Here is a 26,703-nt window from a genome sequence, read left to right on the forward strand (position 1 = left end):
AGTGTGGACAGATACCAAGTCCTGCTGGAGAATGAAATTTCCATCTCCAAAAAGCTTGTCGGCAGAGGGAAGCATGATGTGCTCTAAAATTTCCTAATACATGGCTACACTGACTTTAGTCTTGATAAAACACAGTGGACTTACACCAGCAGATGACATGGCTCCCCAAACCATCACTGGAAATTTCGCACTAGACCTCAAGCAGCTTGGATTGTGTGCCTCTACACTCTTCCTCCAGACTTCGGGTCCTTGATGTCCAAATGAAATGCAAAATATACTTTCATCTGAAAACAACACCTTTGACTACTTAGAAACATTCCAGTTCTTTTTCTCTTTGGCCCAGGTTAGACGCTTCTGGCGTTGTCTATTGGTCATGAGTGGCATGACACAAGGAATGTGACACTTGTAGCCCATGTCCTGGATACATCTGTGTGTGGTGGCTCTTGAAGCAATGACTCCAGCAGCAGTCCACTCCTTGTGAATCTCCACCAATTTTTGAATGGCCTTTTCTTAACAATCCTTTCAAGGCTGCGGTTATCCCAGTTGCATGTGCACCTTTTTCTACCACACTTTTTCCTTCCACTCAACTGTCCATTAATATGGTTGGATACAGCGCTCTGTGAACAGCCAGCTTCTTTAGTGATGACCTTTTGTGGCTTACCCTCCTTGTGGAGTGTGTCAATGACTGCCTACTGGACATCTGTCAAGTCAGCAGTCTTCCACATGATTGTTGATCCTACTGAAACATACTAAGGGACCTTTTTAAAGGCTTAGGAAACCTTTGCAGATTTTTTTTGTTAATTATTGTAATTTACTGAGATAATGACTTTTGGGTTTTTATCATCAACATTACCAGAAATAAACACTTGAAATAGATCACTCTGTTTGGCTGAACTCTATGGACTTAAATTTTCCTTCAACCTCATAAACCATGAAATTATGAAACTATATATTATTAGCCACCATCAGCTTCTTTGGATGGCAATGTAGGGACATATGACCACCTATGTCTCAAGAGTTTGTTGAATTTCACAATTTCTTTGAGGGTTTTTTATTTACCATGTTCACAATACAGTAAAACTGATCTGGCATTGTGATTCTACAGGTCAGTACAATCATGGAGATACCACCATGCATATATATATATATATATATATATATATATATATATATATATATATATATACAGTGGGGCAAAAAAGTATTTAGTCAGTCAGCAATAGTGCAAGTTCCACCACTTAAAAAGATGAGAGGCGTCTGTAATTTACATCATAGGTAGACCTCAACTATGGGAGACAAACTGAGAAAAAAAAATCCAGAAAATCACATTGTCTGTTTTTTTAACATTTTATTTGCATATTATGGTGGAAAATAAGTATTTGGTCAGAAACAAAATTTCATCTCAATACTTTGTAATATATCCTTTGTTGGCAATGACAGAGGTCAAACGTTTTCTGTAAGTCTTCACAAGGTTGCCACACACTGTTGTTGGTATGTTGGCCCATTCCTCCATGCAGATCTCCTCTAGAGCAGTGATGTTTTTGGCTTTTCGCTTGGCAACACGGACTTTCAACTCCCTCCAAAGGTTTTCTATAGGGTTGAGATCTGGAGACTGGCTAGGCACTCCAGGACCTTGAAATGCTTCTTACGAAGCCACTCCTTCGTTGCCCTGGTGGTGTGCTTTGGATCATTGTCATGTTGAAAGTCCCAGCCACGTTTCATCTTCAATGCCCTTGCTGATGGAAGGAGGTTTGCACTCAAAATCTCACGATACATGGCCCCATTCATTCTTTCATGTACCCGGATCAGTCGTCCTGGCCCCTTTGCAGAGAAACAGCCCCAAAGCATGATGTTTCCACCACCATGCTTTACAGTAGGTATGGTGTTTGATGGATGCAACTCAGTATTCTTTTTCCTCCAAACACGACAAGTTGTGTTTCTACCAAACAGTTCCAGTTTGGTTTCATCAGACCATAGGACATTCTCCCAAAACTCCTCTGGATCATCCAAATGCTCTCTAGCAAACTTCAGACGGGCCCGGACATGTACTGGCTTAAGCAGTGGGACACGTCTGGCACTGCAGGATCTGAGTCCATGGTGGCGTAGTGTGTTACTTATGGTAGGCCTTGTTACATTGGTCCCAGCTCTCTGCAGTTCATTCACTAGGTCCCCCCGCGTGGTTCTGGGATTTTTGCTAACCGTTCTTGTGATCATTCTGACCCCACAGGGTGGGATTTTGCGTGGAGCCCCAGATCGAGGGAGATTATCAGTGGTCTTGTATGTCTTCCATTTCCTAATTATTGCTCCCACTGTTGATTTCTTCACTCCAAGCTGGTTGGCTATTGCAGATTCAGTCTTCCCAGCCTGGTGCAGGGCTACAATTTTGTTTCTGGTGTCCTTTGACAGCTCTTTGGTCTTCACCATAGTGGAGTTTGGAGTCAGACTGTTTGAGGGTGTGCACAGGTGTCTTTTTATACTGATAACAAGTTTAAACAGGTGCCATTACTACAGGTAATGAGTGGAGGAAAGAGGAGACTCTTAAAGAAGAAGTTACAGGTCTGTGAGAGCCAGAAATCTTGATTGTTTGTTTCTGACCAAATACTTATTTTCCACCATAATATGCAAATAAATTGTTAAAAAAACAGACAATGTGATTTTCTGGATTTTTTTTTCTCAGTTTGTCTCCCATAGTTGAGGTCTACCTATGATGTAAATTACAGACGCCTCTCATCTTTTTAAGTGGTGGAACTTGCACTATTGCTGACTGACTAAATACTTTTTTGCCCCACTGTATATATATATATTTCATTTATTTAAGCAATGACAAAAATGTCTTTCTTGTGTAGCCATTTTCCAAGAACCGTTATGCCTTAACTTTTTGGGATACAGGGCTGTGGGAGGGCTTATTTTCTGCATCTCGAACTCACCTTTTTATGAGGTATTGGGATAGATACAATATTTTGATTGCCTTTTACTAAACCTTACTAATAGGATTAATTAATTTGGTATTTTGATTTATTAGACTGCTACAAACACAGTAATACTAAATATGTTTTATTTTTTATTTGTTTAATGCTTTACTGTGTTTAATTGTCCTTTTAGGCGACTTGAAGCTGAGATTGTCTGATCGCTCATGCTGTGTATAGCAAAACTGATAGTCTCCTATGAATGCCAACTACAGGCTGGCTTTCAGAGAAGTATTGTCATGACAAACACATGGGTCTTCAGCAGACCGTAGGCTGTCATAGTAGCCCATCGTAGCTTCGTGATCAGATCACGGGCATGCAGAAGGATGCATGGAATGTCAATGGCAATTAACAGGTTATCACCTGCAAGCAGAGCTCCACTCAGCCCACAGCTGTTACAATTCCATGATGACTAATTAAATCACCCATCATCTGCTGGGAAAGAAGCAGGTTTGGCATGCGAGCCACCATATAAGTCAGGGAGCCATATATGACGTACCACTGCGTCATATGTCGGTAAAGGGCTAAGAAGATTTTTTTATAGGAATATTCAAGTGAAACATGGAAAACTATATGTCTCCAAACTCTCTACTTCCTTCTGTATCCCATGCTGTCTTCAAGTAAGAGTTACAACTGATCAACTTGGGCAAGAAATTTCTAGATATAGATTGACGCAACCATATCTGCACAATAGCTTGTCAGCAGGGATGAGCGGATCAGTGGAAGTTTGTTTTCTGGTGTGCAACCCAAACTTTATTCCAAAGCTTGGTTCAGGAACCAGAACTTGAACCAGATCCCAACCACGTTGAAAACAATGGGGACCCAAACTCTCTCTCCGGACTTACCACGAAATGCTGAACATTGTAACGGTCTTCCGGGAGAAGTCTGTGATCGGTGTTAAGCAATGGACACTAACTATCCGGTACGAGCCTTGAACTTTTAAGCTTGTCTCTACTTGTCACCCTCCAGTCAATATTTCTTATGTTCATTAGAGTCCTAAAATTAATAGCAACCCAATGCTGGGAAACTACTTCTACTAGAGTTACACTATTATGGTCTTATAATTTTTTAGCTTTTTTGTTTTTACCGCTTTCCTTAGTCAAAGAAATAACTTTTTCAATGTTTGAGAATTGAATAACATGCAAAAAAGTTTGTCACTTACTTTATTCCAGTAGTACAGATAATTCAAGGAATTGTCAGCATGAAAAGATTGCTAGAAACACAGCACACATCCTGTAATTTGTCTAACGCTAAGTACGCTCGAACATAAAAGCTTTCTATTTTTCCCAGCACATTTATTAGACTGAATTTTTCACAAAATGGATGCGAGTAAGGCAAAGTCTTTGCATTAAAAGGATCCTTGTAGTTGATCAATATAATACATTTTCTTTGTCTGCACTTTTTAAATTTTTTCGTTTCCTTATTCTTTTTTTTTTTTAAATCTGGAAACAATATGCTACATGGGAATAGTGTAAATTTCTTTCAATGCTGATAAGTATGAACATGTCCCCCGGAATGATAACAGACAGAGCGGAATTTTGTTTATATGCCTTGATGTATCTTATAGATCAATAGATACTAATAGAATTTGGTCGTCTGCAAAGCATAGCAGATCTAATTCGGATACAGTATGCGCTCAATGCAAGATAATGCAGTACAGTAAGGTCCTCGTGGTTCAGATTAGAACAGAGTGTACAATAAATCACAAATGTCAAGGAAAACCGTATATTCTCAAGTAATCAACCTATCTGGACTATTCTGCTAAATTTCTTCTTTATGATAAATTGACTAATACAGTTGCAAAGAAGTAAATGCAGCAGGTAAGGCTTTGTGCACAGGAGATTAGACTTTTGTCAAAAAGTCAAATCTGAAATTGCCATTGACTAAAATATGGTCAATGTTATATCTGTGGGGAGAGAAAGAGTATAGGATTAGCATAAGGGTACAGAACAATGCTTTGGGAAAGCTCACAGATACATCCCTCCTTACAAATGCAATGTATGTTTTTTTCTATCTTTTATTTAGCAGGAATTAATAGGAATGCAGAGGGAAAAAAATAATAATGAGTGTTAGGGGTCGAGTTCCCGCTTCTGCACAGGGGGAATCTCGAGCCACCTCCGCTGCGGTCTCCCATTCTTGTCCAGCCGCAGTGGAGTCTGCTCAGCAAAGACGTCGGTCCCAGCGTCTTGCTCATCCTCACTCTGTTCTGAGAGTTACTGCTGCTTCTCCAGTCTCTGCCATTAAAGTCAATGCTGGTCAGCAGCGAGCGGACTTCCCTGGGACTAAGTCCTTGTCTGCACGTACTGAGCATGCCCAGCATAAGGTCTCCCGTTGGAGATCGAGGGTCATGTGCTCAGGCTCTGCAGCACATTCCATTGGTCCTCTTTGCAGGTCCTGGAAGGGCAAAGGTGCTGTGGCCTCTTCCTGTGCTGCTGCTATATAAACTGCGCATGACCGCACGGCCATGCGCTAGTATTGTCTTACAATTGCTTATGTGTGTATTTTGTGAGTGCAAGTCGTCCTTGGAAACCCCTACCCTATTGAATGTCTGTTCGCGGAAGGTGTATGGCTGCTATCTAGCACCCGACTTAGCCTACAGCACTAAACACACATCTCAGCGTCCTGTAGCTGTGCCTGCCAGTACGGCGCCGTGCGCCTGCCTTGCGCTTTCCATACCCGAGTCTGGGTGGTTAGTGGCGTCCGTTAGTGCGGCATCGCTCGCACTCTTGTGCACATATATTTCTTATGGTTCTCTACACACCCAGTTGCGGTGTTACGCCAGCAAGGGTCTAATCGGGCTCCAATCCCTTCTGGGGTTAAGTCCGCTGACCACTTGCTCGCGCACTAGTGCGGTACTGCGGTCCTGTGAATTAACAGGATCGCTTTCTTCACGCTGGGTGAGGTTTAACCCACGCGTGTATACTTTAGTGTACCGCCATATTGTCTGCAAATTGCTAGCAGTAGGTTCTCACCTGCACGGTGGACCCCGGACTGCGAACGCACCTTTATCATCTGTCTTGGTGCGTTCCGCCAGTCCTAACAGAATACTAGCGCCAGGGTCTGGCTAGTAAAAATGGCGGACGACCAGCGTTTACAGCGGTACATCCAGCAGCTGGAGGGAAGGTTGGCGGCTCTTGAGCGTACAACCTCAGCTGTGGATGTCACTGCTGTAGCTGTGCAGGCTGCAAGTGTAGCCGCAGCCAGTTTGTCCACTGCCACCCCTGCTCCGACTTTATCCCGTCTCCCACTACCTGACAAGTTTGCTGGCGACAGCAAACATTGTCGTGGATTCGTGAGTCAGTGCTCTATACATCTTGAGCTCCTGGCGTCACGTTTTCCTACGGAGCGGGCGAGAGTGGGATTTATCCTATCTCTCTTGTCGGGCAGGGCGTTGGAGTGGGCAACGCCACTCTGGGAGCGAGATGATCGTGTGGTACAGAGTGCTCCTCTCTTCTTGGACACTCTGAAGCAGGTCTTTTTAGGGCCTCGGGTTACCCACGACACCGCACTCCAATTGTTGTCCATTACACAGGGTACCTCCGTGGTCAGCCAGTTTGCCATTCAGTTCCGGACTCTAGCTTCAGAGTTAGAGTGGCCAGACAAAGTTCTTATTCCGGTGTTCTGGAGGGGACTGGCAGACCACGTGAAAGACGCCTTGGCCACTAGGGAGATACCGGCCACACTGGAGGAACTTATTTCCGTGTCTACCCGCATCGACCTCCGTTTTCACGAGCGGAGGTTGGAGCGGACCCAGTGTAGGCAGAGGTTTCGGCTGGCTCCAACTTTCGCCAGACCTCTGGAATCTCCTGTCTTGGCGTCAGATTCTCATGAGGCCATGGAGGTTTCTCGAGCGGGACCTAAATCTCTAGCCGCTCGAGTACCCGTAGTTTGTAATAACTGTCGACAACATGGACATTACGCCAATAAATGTCCGCGGCGGTCGGGAAACGATCGCGTCTAGTGGCCATTGGGGGAGGTTCACTAGACACAGCAGCATTCTCCTCCAAACTGTCCTTTAAAGGGACAATCCTGTTAGGCTCCTCCACTCTTACAGTCGAGCTTTGTGTGGATTCAGGAGCAGAGGGAAGTTTCATGTCCTCTGCTTTTGCTACACGTCATGCTATACCACTGGTCATGCTCGCCAAACCAATAACGGTTAGAGTTGTGAATGGGGCGACACTCCCACTGCAAATCACGCACCAGACAGTCCCGTTATCGCTGTCCATGTCTCCTTCCCACCAGGAGATTATTTCCCTTCTTGTCCTTCCTGAGGGAATGGATGAGATTTTGCTGGGAATACCCTGGCTCCGTTTCCACTCGCCACATATTGAGTGGTCCTCAGGGAAAATATTGGGCTGGAGTAAGTCATGTTTGGGCAGATGTGTGAGTGAGTGTGTACAGGTCTCTACTACCCAGGTACCCGCAGATCTCTCGTTGCTTCCCAGGTATTATTGGTGTTATGCAGACGTGTTCTCTAAAAAGGCTGCTGAGACTCTACCGCCCCATCGCCCTTACGACTGTCCTATCGACCTCTTGCCGGGAGCTGAACCTCCTAGGGGAAGGGTATATCCCCTCTCTCTCCCTGAGACGGAGGCTATGTCTCAATACATTCAGGAGAATTTAGCAAGAGGATTTATAAGGAAGTCAGTGTCTCCGGCAGGGGCGGGATTCTTCTTCGTGCAGAAGAAGAACGGAGAGTTACGTCCTTGCATCGATTACAGGGGTCTCAATGCTATCACTATTAAGAATAAATACCCGTTGCCCCTGATATCGGAGCTCTTTGACAGGTTAAGGGGAGCTAAAATATTCACCAAGTTAGATCTGCGGGGTGCCTACAATCTGATTCGTATCCGTGAGGGGGACGAGTGGAAGACGGCTTTCAATACCAGGGATGGGCACTATGAGTACCTGGTGATGCCTTTCGGGCTCTGTAATGCCCCAGCCGTTTTTCAGGACTTCGTCAACGATATCTTCCGGGATATGCTTTCTACCTCGGTCGTAGTCTATCTGGATGATATTCTCATCTTTTCTCCAGATATTGACTCCCACCGGAGAGATGTTGGCAGAGTCTTCGAACTCTTACGGGCAAATTCCTTGTATGCAAAGTTGGAGAAGTGTGTGTTTGAACAGGAGTCCTTGCCTTTCCTGGGCTATATTGTCTCGGCCCAGGGATTGGCTATGGATCCTGCCAAACTACAAGCAGTGATGGACTGGCAGGAACCCCATTCTCTTAAAGCGGTGCAGCGCTTTATGGGGTTCATAAATTACTATCGCCAGTTCATTCCCCACTTTTCAACTTTGGTAGCTCCCTTGGTATCCCTCACCAAGAAGGGAGCGAATCCCAAACTGTGGTCCGAAGGGGTCTCCAAGGCCTTCTCTTCTATAAAGACCCATTTTGCCAGCGCTCCTATCTTACATCGCCCCGATGTGGGTAAGCCATTCCTTTTGGAAGTGGATGCCTCATCCGTTGGTGCTGGAGCAGTCCTCTATCAAAAGGATGCTCAGGGTCGGAAGCATCCATGCTTCTTTTTCTCAAAGACCTTCACACCAGCGGAGAGAAATTACTCCATCGGGGATAGAGAGTTGTTGGCAATGAAGTTGGCCTTTTCAGAGTGGAGACATCTCTTGGAGGGTGCCCGATTCCCATTCCAGGTTTTCACGGATCACAAGAATTTGGTCTATCTACAAACAGCCCAGCGGCTGAATTCTCGTCAGGCCAGATGGTCCTTGTTTTTCTCCCGGTTCCACTTTACCCTACATTATCTCGCCGGGGAGAAGAACATTCGTGCCGACGCTCTCTCTCGCTCCTTCGTGTCAGCTGAGGAGGAGGAGGACGAGCCTCGGCTCATTGTCCCTTCGGAGAGTCTGAGAACTGTAGCTCCGGTTTCGCTAGAGTCTGTGCCCCCGGGCAAGACTTTTGTTCCCATCAATTTGCGTCCGGAGGTTCTCTCTTGGGCTCATTCGTCCAGAGTGGGTGGACACTTTGGGGCTAAAAGGACCTCTGAGCTACTGGCGAGGACGTACTGGTGGCCACATATGGTTCGTGACGTCGGAGACTACGTTCGGGCATGTGTCTCTTGTGCCAAGAATAAGTCTTCCCGACAACGGCCAGCTGGTTTGTTATACCCTCTGCCGGTGGCAGACAGGCCCTGGGAGATGGTCGGGATTGATTTTGTTGTGGGTTTGCCCAAGTCTCGTGGCTGTACCATTATTTGGGTAATCACCGACCATTTTTCTAAAATGGTGCATTTGGTGCCACTTCCCCGGTTACCTTCTGCACGGGCCTGGCAGCGTTTTTTGTCAAACACATCTTTCGTCTTCACGGTATGCCAGACAAAATTGTCAGTGACCGAGGTCCCCAGTTTGCGTCTCGGTTCTGGAGAGAGCTTTGTCGTCTTCTCAGTATCGAGTTGAATCTCTCTTCGGCTTATCATCCCGAGACGAATGGGTTGGTAGAGAGAGCCAACCAGACCTTGGTCACATATCTGCGACATTTTGTTTCTGCTAAGCAGGATGACTGGGCATCTTTGCTACCGTGGGCGGAGTTTGCTCTTAACAATGCTGTCGCTGATTCCACTGGACAGACTCCATTCCTCCTTAACTATGGTCAGCATCCGAGGGTACCTGTGCCCATGCCCGTGTCTTCCGCCGATTCCAGGGTGGCAGACTGGGCTGTGGAGGCACGGGACATTTGGGATCGCACTCAGGATGCTATTCAGGCTTCCAAGGAGAGAATGAGGTCCTCCGCCGATGCACATCGGCGCCCCGCTCCAACCTTTGCTCCTGGCGACTTAGTGTGGCTCTCCGCCCGTAACATCAGGCTGCGAGTTGAGTCCACCAAGTTTGCACCTCGCTACTTAGGTCCTTTTAAGGTCCTCGAACAGGTTAATCCTGTGGTTTACCGTCTGGCCCTTCCTCCACGCCTGGGTATCACCGACACCTTTCACGTGTCCCTCCTTAAGCCCGTCTACATGTCCCGGTTTTCTGAGTCATCTACTGGGACGTCGGGTTCGTCTACGGACGATTACGAGGTGAACGCGATCTTGGGGTACAAGGTGGTTCGTGGCAAAAAATTTTATTTAGTGGACTGGAGGGGTTACGGCCCTGAGGATAGATCCTGGGAGCCTGCTGAGCACATTCGGGCTCCGCAGCTCATTGCTGCCTTCGAACGTAGCGAGGCCCAAGGAGGGGGGCCCTAGGAGGGGGGGTAATGTTAGGGGTCGAGTTCCCGCTTCTGCAGAGGGGGAATCTCGAACCGCCTCCGCTGCGGTCTCCCATTCTTGTCCAGCCACAGTGGAGTCTGCTCAGCAAAGACGTCGGTCCCAGCGTCTTGCTCATCCTCACTCTGTTCTGAGAGTTACTGCTGCTTCTCCAGTCTCTGCCATTAAAGTCAATGCTGGTCAGCAGCGAGCGGACTTCCCTGGGACTAAGTCCTTGTCTGCACGTACTGAGCATGCCCAGCATAAGGTCTCCCGTTGGAGATCGAGGGTCATGTGCTCAGGCTCTGCAGCACATTCCATTGGTCCTCTTTGCAGGTCCTGGAAGGGCAAAGGTGCTGTGGCCTCTTCCTGTGCTGCTGCTATATAAACTGCGCATGACCGCACGGCCATGCGCTAGTATTGTCTTACAATTGCTTTTGTGTGTATGTTGTGAGTGCAAGTCGTCCTTGGAAACCCCTACCCTATTGAATGTCTGTTCGCGGAAGGTGTATGGCTGCTATCTAGCGCCCGACTTAGCCTACAGCACTAAACACACATCTCAGCGTCCTGTAGCTGTGCCTGCCAGTACGGCGCCGTGCGCCTGCCTTGCGCTTTCCATACCCGAGTCTGGGTGGTTAGTGGCGTCCGTTAGTGCGGCATCGCTCGCACTCTTGTGCACATATATTTCTTATGGTTCTCTACACACCCAGTTGCGGTGTTACGCCAGCAAGGGTCTAATCGGGCTCCAATCCCTTCTGGGGTTAAGTCCGCTGACCACTTGCTCGCGCACTAGTGCGGTACTGCGGTCCTGTGAATTAACAGGATCGCTTTCTTCACGCTGGGTGAGGTTTAACCCACGCGTGTATAATTTAGTGTACCGCCATATTGTCTGCAAATTGCTAGCAGTAGGTTCTCACCTGCACGGTGGACCCCGGACTGCGAACGCACCTTTATCATCTGTCTTGGTGCGTTCCGCCAGTCCTAACAATGAGTGTGTACTTGTGTATTGACATATGATCTTTGAAATGGTTCTTTATAAAATACAAATGTTTTACTTCCCCTCATCAGATCCACAGTTGAGTTCCGGATGCTGTGCTTAGTGTATTTTAAGGCCGGCAGTGTTGATATTTTATCAATAATGCTGCAGCCAATGTCTGACGGCGGCTGCTTTCAGTGGCTTGAGCCGTCACGTCAGAACCAGTGATCTCCCTGATTGCTGCTTTGTCGACCTGGTATCAGCAGCTCATCGCTGAGCCCAGGAAGGGTGAAAAAAGCACAGGATCTGAAAAAAAGAAAAACAAGCTGAGGGGCATGGGTTTTCTGAAACTGGAAAATCCCTTTAATCAGATGCAATAAAACATTCTCTTTCATTATTCTGGCATTTGGCAAATATTAATAATTGTGGTAATCCTAATTGACGTAAAATGCGAAAGGTTTATTCAGATTTCACGTTAGATATTCAAAAAAACATGCAATGTGTATTTTTATATAGTGTGTTAGGGCTGGCAGAACGCACTGAGTATATTTAGATATTATTATTGGTGCGTTTGCAGCCCGGGTCCCACCGTGCAGGAGACGAACCTGCTGCTAGCAAATGGTGGCACAATAGGGTGGTAGAAGCGAACTCTGCTACTTCACAGAGTCGAACAGAAGGGAAAACGCTGTGCCCTGTTAGCGTCACAAGGGAACACAGCTGCCTAACAGAGCAAAAGCAATCAGTGGTCAGGGAGTAGCAAGCACACAAGTTCTAGTAGCAAGCACGGAATTCTAATGGCTTTACGCCAGCCCTGAATTCACCAAACAAACTCCTCACCAGAGGTGCCGGTATTCAAGTGGCTTATTTCAGCCGGACCCTGACCACAAGCAGACAAGACCACTGAGTAGCTAAAGCTCATAACATAAGCTGATACTAGCGCATGGCTGTGCAGCCATGCAAACCTTTTATAGCTGCAGCAACTTCAGGACCTTCCTAGAGGTCCAATGGTAGCTGCTACAGTACCTGAGCAACTTCAGGACCTTCCTAGAGGACCAATGGGAGCTGCCACAGTAATTGAGCATGTGACCCCCGACCTCCAATGAGAGATCTTACCCGGGGCATGCTCAGAAGGGGAAAAGCAAGACTTAGTCCCAGAGACGTCTGCTTGCCGCTGACCAGTACTGGCTACAATGGCTGAGCCTGGAAATGCAGCACTAACCATCCGCACAGTATCAGGCTGAGCCAGACGCTGGGACTGACGTCTCTGCTGATCAGGCTCCACTGCGGCTGGAGAAGAATTGGAGACCACAGCGAAGATGGTTCAAAATTCCCCCTGTGCAGAGGCGGGAACTCAACCCCTAACTTTGTGTATGTAAACTTCGGGTTTCAACTGTAGACAAAGGTGTATGAAGGTATGTGAATCCTTCAGAAATTTCCATGTTTTGCTTACATTTCATCTAAAACTATGTCAGATTTTCACACTAATCCTAAAAGTAAAGAGAAGCTAATCAAACAAATCAGTGAATTATATTTTCATTGAAGAAAATATCAAGTCTATATGAGTGGCAAAACCATGTGAACCTGTAGCATCAGCAGATAACTTAATAGTGAAATTAGAGTCTGATATTCCCAACCAATGGGTGGACAATCAGGTGTTAGTGGGGGTCCTGTTTTATTTAAAGAACAAATATCTACCAAAGTATGACCTATGCACCAAGTATATCATGCCGCAAATTTAGAAGATTTCTGAGGACCTCAGAAGAAGTGTTGTTGATGCTCATCAAGATGGAAAAAAAAAATTGCAAATCCATATCCAAAGAGATTTAGACACTTTTAATTCTATAAATTATGTAAAAATGAAAGATTTAATTCCATTACTGCACTCACTGTAAGTGGTTGGCCATCACAGAACACTCCAAAAATAAAAAAAATGTAAAAGCTTACGAGGTCAAAAGGAACCAAAGGTAACTATTAAGCAACTAAAGGCATCTCCCACATTAGCTATGGTTAATGTTTAATAAGTCAACTTTCAAGATGCTACTGAAGAACAATTATGGTATGTGCATGCAGGATTGCAAGGAGACGGCCATTGCAAAAAGAACATTACTGTCCATCTAAATTTTGCTAAAGATCATATGAACAAGCCATAAGACCTTTGGAACAAAGAATTAAGACAAACATAGAAGTTTTTAGTATTATTGAGAAGCATCATATTTAAAAAAACACAGCATAAAAACTACATACAATCTGTGAAGTACAGTGGTTATAGTACCATGGTTTAATGGTTTAAACCTGTTTTGCTGCATCTGGACCAAAACTGCTTTCTGTCTTCAATGAAACAATAAATTATGGATATGGATGGGCGGACCTGTAAAAAGTTTAGGTTCCAGTTCATAACCTGAACTTTATTCCAAAATTCAGTTCTGGTATCAGAACTGTACCCAAACATGAACCAAAACCCAAAGCCCATTGAAAACAGTGCAACCTGAACTTATAATCTGTAAAATCTTTCTCTCTCTCTTTGCCCGGAACTCTAAACATTGCAACGGACTTCCAGGAGAAATCCGGGTTCAGTGCTCAGCATTGGACACTAACTGTCTGGTACGAACCACATACTTTTAGGTTTGGGTTTGCTCATCTCTAATTATGGATACTGGTCTCTGAGAGAGCGTGTATTAGGCCATTCTCACACGTCCAGATAATTCCGGTACTGGAGAAAACATTACCGGAGTTATCCATGTCCGTGTGCTCACGTAGGCCATCCGTGTGGGATCCATGTGATGTTCGTGAGTACGTTTTTAGGGTCCATGTGCTGTCTGTGTGTTGTACGTGTGTCCGTGTCCGTGTATTGCAACAATTTTTACAATTTTAACCCTATGACAGGAAAAACACACACGAACAGCACACGGATGGCACATGGACAGAATCTGTGTGCAGTACGTGTTTACACGGACCCATTGACTTTAATGGGTCCGTGTGATCCATGCTCTGACACTGACATGTCTGCGTGTTTTGCAAACGGACACACGGTCCGTGAAAACACGCTGACATGTGCAGAGACACCTTTATTTTAATGTGTCTACGTGAGTCAGTGTCTCCGGTATGTGAGGAAACTGTCACCACACGTACGGAACACGTGAAACCGGCCTTAGGCAGTACGACAGCAGCCAAAAACACACAAATAGTTCTACATAACAATGAATGAATGAAGAAGAATAAAATTAAAGTTTTGAAATAGTAAATATCAATTTCTTGACCTTAATCCTATAGAAATGTTGTGAAAAGACCTGAAGTGAGCAGTTTATGCGAGAAAACCATCAAACATAGTACAGTTGAAGTTGTATTGAAGAAAACAATGGGCTAAAATTTCTCCAAGCCGATGGGTAGGACTAGTTAACAATTACTCAAAATATTTATGTGAAGCTATTGCTACACAGGGGATCATTTTACACACTGAAATTAAAGGTTCAGATACTTTAGCTTTTCGCAGATGTAAAATTGTAGCATTTTCCTGAAAAATAGACAGTCTAATATTCCAGTATCATTTGTTTGAGTTGCTTCTCTCTAGCTACTTTTAGGACTAAAGTGAAAATGTGATCTGATGACAATCTGATGTAGTGTTAAGTTACATTTAGGGTTTATATAATGCACAGTTTAGGTGTAGAGATAGATAGATAGATAGATAGATAGATAGATAGATAGATAGATAGATAGATAGATAGATAGATAGATAGATAGATAGATAGATAGATAGATAGATAGATAGATAGATAATCCGAAAAAAACAGGGAGCACTCCAAAAATCAAAGTGACGCTGCTGCTAATGGATCAGTAAGGCCACATTTTTTCACTTTGATTTTTGGAGTGCTGCCTGTTTTTTTTTCAGATTTTCTGTTTTGGCGGTTTGGGCATCACCTTTACAGGCTTTATTGCACCAGTTTTTTTGGTAGTTCTGCCAAATTTTCTTTAATTAGATAGATAGATAGATAGATAGATAGATAGATAGATAGATATGGGATAGATAGATAGATAGATAGATAGATACCCACCCACCCAGGACAACATCTGCAAAGAGTTTGTATGTTCTCTCCGTGTTTGCGTGGGTTTCCTCCGGGTACTCCGGTTTCCTCCAACACTCCAAGACATACTGATAGGGATTCTAGATTGTGAGCCCCAATGGGGACAGTGATGATAATGTGTGCAAAACTGTAAAGCGCTGCGGAATATGTTAGCGCTATATAAAAATAAAGATTATTATTATTATTATTATTATATAGATAGATAGATATTGGAAGTGCAGAGTATGTTTCAAAGAGTAGAGAAAGTACGGAAGGAATTGCATAGAAATAATGAGCGTGTGTTAGGGATTTCCCACAGAGAAAATGCTGTATAAATTATGTATTATTCAGACTTTTCTGCCAGATAGATCTGATCTCTAATTCTCAATTCCTTTTATTTTTCACTAGAATAGCTCAGATCAGATTTTCCTGTTCAGACAATGGTGCAGCTTTATAAGACATTTCATTTTATTACCCAGCACTTATTCGAGTAAGGGTACATTGTTTTCGGTGGCTTTTTGCTGATTAGTAAGCCACTTCCGAGACATTATCACATTTGTCAATTTTGCTCACATTTTCTCCATGGATAATGTTTCTCAAGAACTTGAATACTTTACTGGCCAATCCAGAGAAATAAAATGACCTTAAACTTCTGGGCCCCTATAATGGAGCCTTTAACTATCACAAGTCTAACATAATATGGCAATGTTATTACATAATGTGGCAGAATGAACTGCAGTCTATGCATCCCTTAGAGGTATATTCCTAGACAGATTGCTTTTTTTGTTTTTTGTTTTATTTTGTTTTACTGCTTTTATTTATATTTTATGTTTTTGCATCATACAATTCTTAATGATATAATATTTCCTTTACAGATCCCAATGCATATCCTGGTCCTGCAGCCACTGACCACGCTCTTATAGGAGGGATAGTAGCCGTAGTTGTCTTTGTCACATTATGTTCTATTATATTGCTTGGGCGATACTTGGCAAGACATAAAGGTATGTCACTATAATTATTTTTCTAGCATTCCTTTCCCTATTTCATTATACTTTACATGTTAAATATTATTAAGTGTCTAACTATTACAGAATTGTTGCATGAGTCATTCAATGTTAGCCAAGTCATTGGTGGACTAGGACTAGTGTAATCTACTAAAGAAGGGCAGACCCCTGAATGTTGGGGTCTTGCAGGTTCAGCCGAACAGTTAAAAAAGTATGGGTTCGGGTACCAGAACAGTACCCCGACCCAAACCCGGACCCCATTTCCTTGAATGGGGGGTCTGAACATTCAGTGCTTGCCACACTGTCATGTCCATAACAGAGCGGCAAACACTGCCAGTCAGACAGCCACAGTTCTCACATTGTCAAATGAAAGCATGAGCCTGCAGCTGTGTTCGGAGGTAAAAGGTTTACCGCCAGTCACTAGTGTCAGCTGATGGGGCTACTGCTCCCATCAGCAGGCACCTACTACTGCTAATAACAGTGAGAGAAGTATTAATCAGCCAGTGCCTGCTCTATAAATAAATAATTTTAGCCCCTTCATGACCTTGGGATTTTCCATTTTTCCGTGTTCGTTTTTCACTCCCCTCCTTCCAAGAGCCATAACATTTTTATTTTTCCATCAATATGGCCATGCTGGGGCTTTTTTTTGTGGGACGAGTTGTACTTTTCAACGACATCATTGGTTTTAGCATGTCGTGTACTAGAAAACGGGAAAAAAATTCCAAGTGCGGTGAAATTGCAAAAAAGTGAAATCCCACACTTGTTTTTTGTTTGGCTTTTTTGTTAGGTTCACTAAATGCTACAACTGACCTGATATTATGATTCCAAACTTTGCAAAAAAAAAAATTGCGCCATTTTCCGATACCCGTAGTGTCTCCATTTTTCAGGATCTGGGGTTAGTTGAGGGCTTATTTTTTTGTGTTCCAAGCTGTTGTTTTTATTGATACAACTTTTGTGTAGATACATTCTTTTGATCGCCCGTTATTGCATTTTAATGCAATGTCGCGACGACCAAAAAAACGTAATTCTGGCATTTTGAATTTTTTTCTTGCTACGCCGTTTAGCAATCAGGTTAATGCTTTTTTTCATTGATAGATCGGGCGATTCTGAACGAGGCAATACCAAATATGTGTAGGTTTGATTTTTTTTTTTGTTTTATTTTGAATGGGGCGAAAGGGGGGTGATTTATACTTTTATATTTTTTTTATTTTTTTCACTTTTTTTTTACTTTTTTTAACTTTTGCCATGCTTTAATAGCCTAAATGGGAAGCTAGAAGCTGGCACAAATTGATCTTCTCTGCTACATAGCAGAGATCATCAGATCACTGCTATGCAGCAGAAATGCAGGTGTGCTATGAGCGCCAACCACAGGGTGGGGCTCACAGCTAGCGGGGATGAGTAACCATAGAGGTCTCAAGGACCTCTATGGTTATAATGCAGAACCATCGCTGACCCCCGATCATGTGACGGGGTCGGCGATGCGCGCATTTCCTGCCACGCGGCCGGAAGCGGTAAATGCCGCTGTCTGCATATGACACTGATTAAGCAACAATGATAGGAGCTAGCTTTAGTAATCGCCCTCAAACAAGCACTTCCATCAAGATTTGTATCCTCTTATTTAGAGATGAGTGGACCTGTGGAAGTTCCGTTTCTTCAGGTTCAGCCAAACTTTAGTCCAAAGTTCGGTTCGGGTACCCGAACTTGACATGAACTTAACCCCGCTGCTCTGCAGCCCTTTAACAGATTTATTCAGCTGGCAAACCAGAACAGAACATGGACTTCTGCTTAAAACTTTGTGTTTAGGCCTCAGACACTAGATGTCCAGTACGAACCCCGAACTTTATTGTTTGGGTTCGCTGCTCCCTACTCTCAAAACATCATCATATTATATGGCACTGTGTACTTACAATTGCTTATTTTTCTTTTCCGCCCAGTTAATCCTTCTCATTTCCATTAGGTTTATGACATCACATGATTAAAAACTGACTAGCTGAATCCATCTAAGCTCTATGTAGAAATAGAAAGTCTGTTAATTGCATGGGTCATGTGTAACTAAAAATGTCCCTGGCAGGGGGGAGTAGTGGAGAAGTTGGGTCAGGAGTTGAAGAATGGAAAGATTTTCTACATAAAGCAGTGAAAAGAGGATACCGTATATACTCGAGTATAAGCCGACCCAAGTATAAGCCGACCCCCCTAATTTTGCCACAAAAAACTGGGAAAACTTATTGACTCGAGTATAAGCCTAGGGTGGAAATGCAGCATTTACCGGTGAATTTCAAAAATAAAAATAGATCATTATTTCCCCATAGCTGTGCCATATAGTGCTCTGCACCGTTCATATTTCCCCATAGGTGTGAACCATATAGTGCTCTGCACCGTTCATTGTGCCCCATAGATGTGCCATATACGGTGCTCTGCACCGTTCACTGTGCCCCATAGCTGTGCCATATACGGTGCTCTGCACCGTTCACTGTGCCCCATAGCTGTGCTGTGCCATTTCCGGTGCTCTGCACCGTTCACTGTGCCCCATAGCTGTGCTGTGCCATATACGGTGCTCTGCACCGTTCACTGTGCCCCATAGCTGTGCTGTGCCATATCCGGTGCTCTGCACCGTTCACTGTGCCCCATAGCTGTGCTGTGCCATATACGGTGCTCTGCACCGTTCACTGTGCCCCATAGCTGTGCTGTGCCATATCCGGTGCTCTGCACCGTTCACTGTGCCCCATAGCTGTGCTGTGCCATATCCGGTGCTCTGCACCGTTCACTGTGCCCCATAGCTGTGCTGTGCCATATACGGTGCTCTGCACCGTTCATTGTGCCCCATAGATGTTCCACATAAATTTGTGCCGCCGCTGCCGCAATAAAGAAAAAAAAACACATACTCACCTCCCTTGATTGCAGCTCCCGGCGTCTCGTTCCGGCGCCTCCATCTTCCCGGCGTCTCTGCTCTGACTGATCAGGCAGAGGGCGCCGCGCACACTGTTTGCGTCATCGCGCCCTCTGCCTGAACAGTCAGAGAGCAGAGACGCCGGGAAGATGGAGGCGCCGGCCGGGAAGATGGAGCGGCGCCCGGCGGCTGGAACGAGGACAGGTGAATATGCTATACTCACCTAGTCCTGGCGATCCTCGCGCTGTCCCCTCCTGTCTTCGGTGCCGCAGCTTCTTTCTCTATCAGTGGTCACCGGCACCGCTGATTAGAGAAATGAATAAGCGGCTCCGCCCCTATGGGAGGTGGAGCCGCTTATTCATTTCTGTAATGAGCGGTCCCACGTGACCGCTGAAGAGGGGAAGAAACTGCAGCGCCGAAGCCCGTGGGACGGCAGGGACAGCGCGAGGATCGCTGGGACTAGGTAAGTATACCTCAGCGCCCTCACCCCCTCACCTGCCGACCCCACCGCTACCGTGACTCGAGTATAAGCCGAGGGGGGCACTTTCAGCCCAAAAATTTGGGCTGAAAATCTCGGCTTATACTCGAGTATATACGGTAATTTACTGGGTAGAAAGGTAAAATATGCAGTTGTAAGAGCACAGTGCTATATAATATGATGACTGCAATGTATTAAGAGGATAAAAACTTTGATGGAGGGAAAGATTAGTTCTTTTAGAGTAAACAGGATCATGCATTATGGTTGAACATATACAACTTCCTTTTATCCTTTCCCGTGCCTCGGTTGAACTTGATGGTTGAACTTGATGGATAGTTGTGTTTTTTCAGCTGTATTATCTTTATAACTATTGTAGTGAATGAAAATTATTCACTTTTCCTCTATTTGTTGGCAGATTATAATTAGTGATCAGAAAACGTGCTCGGATAAGGTGCTATCCGAGCCTGCTCTCGTGCTAATAGCGTATCTTCAACATGCTCTAATACTAATACTATATTCGAGTCGCCGTGGCTGCATGTCTCGTGGCTGTTCAACAGTCACAACACATGAAGGGATTGCCTAACAAACAGGTTATCTCTGTATGTGTTGCGGCTGTCAAACAGCCATGAGACGTGAAGCCACGGAGATTCAATCACAGTTTTAGAGCAAGCTGAAGATACTCTATTAGCTCTCGAGCATGCTCGGAGAGCAACTTATCTGAGCAGGCAAGCTCATCACTAGTTATAACGTGTTATAAATCACCTCTATACTCTAATGACAGATTCTTCGGGGAACACTAAAAATGTTGAATTATAGGTAATAGATTATATTTAGAAATGGCTATTACTGCAGTTTCCTAATATGTCAGTAAAGGATAGCTTAAATAAACTTACACTTTGGAATTTCGAGTAGATGTCCACAGTGGTTTTCGTGTCACTTGCTGACAGTCCTTATGTCCTGTAGCTCCTTCATGGTGCATCATCTGAAATAATTGAAGTAAAATCTTCTCAGCTGCAGGTTCTTTTTGGACAAAGTAAGTGGTTTCCTGACCTGAGAAACATTTAAAAACATCACTCTGAAATCTCTAGGTCTAGCAGTTTACAGCTGTGACTCCAGGAGCAGCTTAAAATCACCATTAAATTGCTCTATCATTGGAGAGCAATACTGTCTGGTTTGCACATTTCAGCCGAGGAAAATTTAACTTGCCAAATAATTAGTGTGTCTGATACCTCCGAAGCTGAAGCCAACAATGCTCAGGTGGCTGGGTGATATGTCCAGCTTTTTGTGTTAATGACTCCAATTTCTCATGATAAAAACTGTGTGTATTCTTCGGGACAGTCTTCTAAAATTTTGACAGGCTCCATTTTACGTCACAACTGCTGGGTGACCACATAAAGATACATAAATAAACAAGTACCATTAGGTTATTACGAAATCATATTTTATTTTTGTTTGTTTTTTTGTTAAATTTGGCATGAAAGGACACCCAAGTATATATAGGATTTTTAGCCCCATCGCAAAGGTGGATAGGTTTGAAACCACCTTATACTTAACCACATTAATCATAAGGAGTTGGTACTTGCACACCCCAATCTTCTTTTCTTAACCATTGGATTGACTCCCCGTGGAGAGGAAATCTCCATGCTTGTTCTACCTTGGGATGAGCAAATTGGTTCAAAGATAATGCAAGACACCTTAAATTTTACCCAAAAATTTGATTCCCCTGAAAATCATGCACGTTCAGAAAAATTGGTATTAGTGGAGTGCAATTTAGCTTATAGATATTAATCCCAGGAATGGAGGAAAAATGATAAAATACATTAATCAGGCCACTCAGTTGTCCTACCACCACAGCTCCCTGTCTGGCACTTTATGCAGCTCCCTGCAACCTCCCTTCAAAAGTTCCAGCACAAAGTGAAGATGGAGAAAGAGAAAAATGCATGCTATGGAGAAGTAAAGAATGAGTCAAAGGGAGTTGTGCTGATGACCGGATTACAGCTGCTGCGGGACAGGTTAGCGGAAGTCTGAGTATTATGATTCGTTATTTTCAAAGGAAAAATTTAAGATCAGCTCACCTACCCATGAGTACACAGGATCCAAATTCCAAAGGAAAGCAGTCCATTTAAAAAAGTTTAGTTGATACGGCATTTAAAGTAAAAGGCATACATTTATTCAAGGAATAATCCATCTATAAAAATATATAATTCCATAGAAAGTCCACAAGAATAAATGGATAAGTACAACATCCGAGGAGAAAGTCCCAAGAAAAAATGCAATCAAGGTTCTGGTTGACGCGTTTCGAAGTGATACTTCTTATTCATAACCAGGTTTAATGGATGAATTATTCCTTGAATAAATCCTTTGTTTTCACCAAATATTTATTATGATCTGGGGTCTGAACAGATGACAGAACATAATAAGGCATATTCGATTTGAATCAATTAAATGTGATGCAAATTAAATAAACTATCTGAATTCAAGCAAACCTCTTGAAATAAAATTTTGGAAAAGTTCCTCATCTCCTAACTATACTCATTCAAAAGGAGTCCGATAGAAAACACATAAGACTAATCTATGGCAAGTATGTTACTTTAAAAAGAAGCAGCCTAGATTCTGTGCTGAGTTATATGGTACTCAGTATAGATGAAAAAAAAAAAATCAAACAAAATACACATCAACCTCCGGGCAAAAAGTTTGTTACTGCCTATATACGAAACGAGGGCAGCATTGTCTACCTGACCTTCTGAACAATTATTAGAACAGTGAATGTGTACCTCTTAGGGTGTTTATCCTTTTCCTTGGTTAAAAAATGACTGAAGGTACCGTCACACATAACGATATCGTTAACGATATCGTTGCTTTTGTGACGTAGCAACAATATCGTTAAGGAAATCGTTATGTGTGACAGCGACCAACGATCAGGCCCCTGCTGGGAGATCGTTGGTCGCTGAGGAAAGTCCAGAACTTTATTTCGTCGCTGGATCTCCCGCTCACATCGCTGGATCGGCGTGTGTGACGCCGATCCAGCGATGTCTTCACTGGTAACCAGGGTAAACATCGGGTTACTAAGCGCAGGGCCGCGCTTAGTAACCCAATATTTACCTGGTTACCAGCGTAAACGTTAAAAAAACAAACACTACATACTTACCTTCAGCTGTCTGTCCCCGGCGCTCTGCTTCTCTGCACTCCTCCTGCATCCTGTGTCAGCGCCGGCCAGCCGGAAAGCACAGCGGTGACGTCACCGCTCTGCTTTACGGCTGACCGGCACTGACAGTGCAGAGGAAAGCAGAGCGCCGGAGGACAGACAGCGGAAGTTAAGTATGTAGTTGTTTTTTTAACGTTTACGCTGGTAACCATGGTAAACATCGGGTTACTAAGCGCGGCCCTGCGCTTAGTAACCCGATGTTTACCCTGGTTACCGGGGACCTGGGGATCGTTGGTCGCTGGAGAGCTGTCTGTGTGACAGCTCTCCAGCGACCAAACAGCGACACTGCAGCGATCGACATCGTTGTCGGTATCGCTGCAGCGTCGCTTAGTGTGACAGTACCCTTAGATTAGCTTCCTTCACTCTGTATCTACTGGCATCGGGCCATTGTTAGGGAATCCTGATGAGTACAAACGTCTGGCTATATACGGTATATTTAGAAGCTTGACTAAAAAAGTACCCTTAACACTTTACAGCTGTTTTTTGTGCTTTACACAACACGTCATGTTCATATTTTTTTCCCTTTTGCCCTCATGAGACAAAATAACTGAAAGTAAGGAGTATCCTGTCTAGTCCATCCAATACCTGGAGACGTTTGGCATGCAGATGCCACATTAATATAATCTGATGTAGATCAGAACATTGTATATAAATGATATGGTAATGTATTGTAAGCAGCTTTGCCTTGCATCAATCTCTAAATGAAACAAGAGACAGTCAATGACAAGCAAAATTTCTAACAACCGTTTGTATCATCTTGATCTCTGTAGGGACATATTTAACAAATGAAGCAAAAGGAGCTGAAGATGCCCCAGATGCAGACACAGCCATTATCAATGCAGAAGGCAGCCAAGTGAATGCAGAGGAGAAGAAGGAATATTTCATTTAAATGCAAACTTGGTTACTACGAGTTTTACTTATCAGGCTGACTGCTGGAAAAAAACTGGCTATCATTTTATTTTTTATTTCTTATTTTTTTTCAAAATTCATTCCCACCATCTTCCGCTCCATTTTATTAACTCCTGCTATCAATAGCCAGCTTATGCCAACAATCAGCTGTTGACAGCATCATACTTTAATTGCATTTCATAATGCGGGACTTTTCTTACTGCGGAAAAATATGAAAAATAATGAAAAAAAAAAAATGAAAAAAACATGTCCATCATTCTGTTAAAAATCCAATCATACAGTGCTTGAATATACAGCCTTAACAATTGTTTTTTTCTTTCTTTTTTTTTCTCTCATTGTTACAAGACATACGTTTTTTTTTTATATTTACACAAAGAACTTCCAGGCTGCCCTTTTGTATATCTCTCCAGCACACATACGAGTACATGAGAATACCAACATGTATTATAGTCCATGCTATTGAGCCTATTGGCAGTTCTGTGTATATCACACTGACCTACTTATAGAAGTCCTGTTAGGATTTTAAGCAATGGCATCCCGTGTGGCTGGGTGCGGTATTACAAAACACTGCAATAATCTGGACTACATTCATTGCTGCATGTATAAAGTATGGAGTGTGTCTTGCCATTACATGGTTTTGGTACAGACTTGAGTAAATTCAATTGATTAAGTTCCACTTAAAGACAAACACTATTTTCTCGCTTTCATTATGGCTGGATGATTATTTTTTTTTAAGAATGGTCTACTATACATGATCTGAACATAGTAACAGTTGGTATAGATCTATGCTTTAATAATAACAGTACTCATAAGTCAGGGCAAAGTCATGTAGACATGCTCAACGAAGACTTAAAAAATACAAAATAGATACATTACACTTAAAGTAAAAGTTTGCCCTAGTGTACCATTTTGCTGTTTTTATCTAAATAGGTATAAAATTTGGAGCTGTTTAGCTTCTTAGTATGTTTTTTAATGCTAGAGATAAATTCAAAGCTGTAATCCTCTCCATAGAAGTTGATTCTGTATATCTGCCGCCACCACTAGAGGGAGCTTACGAGCCTACTGCATACTGATTTACATTGAACCTAATGGTAAAACTGTATACAGTAAGTTTTGTGCAGCTGCAAGTCGTCTTCATGGTATTTTTAATTCTATGTCTATTACGGAGATTTGGAGATCTGTATCAGTAACACAGAGCTTCAACAACTATGAAGACATATATGACAAAATATGACAGTACCACATTTTATACCTAAAAAAAAAGACTTGGTTTTGAAAAGTGCACATTCACTTTAAGCCGAGGTGTAGTAAATGGTATTTCCATGTATGATTTAATCTTTACTATTATTTTTTTTTTATTTTTCCCGTATTTTTTTGGATGACTTCACCGTGTTTATTTAAAGTTCTAGGTCTCTCCATATTTATTGTTTCTACGTGAACTCTACTGTGTTTTTTTTTTTCTTTAAGAAGAGAAAAGTCGTCAGAATATTTGTGCATTTTCCGTATCTTGTAAATAGTAAATGTATTAAATCAAGTTGAACATTATTTGATACATATTTAACTTTTTTGGATGCAAGGAAGTCACAAGTACCCATTTTCTAAAGCCCCTTACCCTTCCTACTCCCCCCAAATCCTTCTTAGATATGAACCTGAAACCAGTATTACGTGTAGATAATGTGTTTGAATTTCTGTCTGTATGTCCTAGCACTGTTCAAACTTTTTCTAGATCATCTTATTTTTTATCTGTTCTACAATGGAAGCACAATGTTAAAGGAAAGATACTTTAATCTCACCACCAGTGCAGAGCCTCAGGTTTTCAAGTTTAACCATATTTGAGTACAACTCTATTTTGTTGCTTAGCTTTCTAGGAATTTTTAGTTTTATTATTATCTTTTTTTTTGTTGTTGTTTCTTTGCCTATTTTATTTGTTTTCAATTTTTGGGTTGATTTGTCAAAAATCAGAAACAAAAAAAAAGTGGTAGTGCAACAAAAACTACACGGTTTATGGATACTGTAAATGAACTTCTTCTACTAAATTTCTGTCTATGCATTTGTGAGGTATAACTTATGTCACAGTAAAATGATACCGAATTTCTGACAGTGAAAGCTTCAGTATCAATTTATCCACAAGCCATGATACATTTCCGAACACGTCAGTGAAGTTTTGATGATCGAAAAAATTCACTCCTCTAATCATAAACTCAATATTCCGGACCTGTTGGCTTGATTTTCTTTTTTTTTTTTCTATCCTTTTCAGCCTGTAATAAATATTGTTATTTTACGTTTCCAGCATTGATTCCCAAAGTCGGAGATTGAGAATCGCTCTGAATTCTGCTTTGCCTCAATATTCCAGGCATTGTGCATTTGAAATGGGGTATTTTAACAAGGTAGCTAGACTTAGTGAAGTGTGAGAGGCTGACAGCCTATGAAGCAAAAATTATGTCTACTGATATTTATAGAATCCTTGGAATCAGCAAAAGGAAGACACATCGAGGCTTTGACTTAGAATAAATATATATACTACAAATATGATCTCAACTTCAGTAATACTTGTGGAAGACTTACATTTTTTTCTGTAATACTTTGGGGTTGCCTGTAGCGCCCTCCTTTGTTTTCTCCATAATATACCAAGTATGAATAATCATGACATGGTTGAGTGTTATCATAATAAAACATATACAGTATTACATTTGAAAGAAGTATGTCTTCATTGGTGTGGCTGCATGCTTGTTTTACGCACCATAACATATGTGAAAAATGCAATAATACGTTTAAACTATAGTAAATATGATAGTAAGACAACAGGGGTACTGTAGCTGCTAGAAATATGGCGAAACTGTATGGGTTGGCAAAAAATAGATTATCGGACGGTCGCGTTCTGGCCAAGGAGACGCGGTGAAAGGGAAGGTCACTCGGTAGCGGAACACAAGGGCTGCAGAAGATATTGCGTCAAACAGTCTAATCCCTGATAGTATGTTTTGTGTTCTGTTTGTGCTATCCAACTGGATCGATATGGCTCCA

The 26,703-nt window shown here is 43.0% G+C and overlaps 1 protein-coding gene across 2 annotated transcripts in view; it reads left to right on the forward strand.

Annotated features, from left to right (window-relative positions):
• CADM2 (cell adhesion molecule 2) overlaps window positions 1-26,371 on the forward strand; it is a 2,470,210-nt gene extending 2,443,839 nt beyond the window's left edge. For both annotated transcript variants that reach the window (XM_069760974.1, XM_069760973.1), the window contains 2 exons: window positions 16,075-16,200; window positions 23,544-26,371. In XM_069760974.1, the coding sequence (XP_069617075.1) occupies window positions 16,075-16,200; window positions 23,544-23,662 (245 nt within the window). In that variant the 3' untranslated portion in view covers window positions 23,663-26,371. The remainder of the gene's footprint in view (window positions 1-16,074; window positions 16,201-23,543) is intronic.
• The last annotated feature ends 332 nt before the right edge of the window (window positions 26,372-26,703 follow it).

This window comes from Ranitomeya imitator, chromosome 3 (genome assembly GCF_032444005.1).
Source record: "Ranitomeya imitator isolate aRanImi1 chromosome 3, aRanImi1.pri, whole genome shotgun sequence".
Taxonomy (NCBI): Eukaryota; Metazoa; Chordata; class Amphibia; order Anura; family Dendrobatidae; genus Ranitomeya; species Ranitomeya imitator.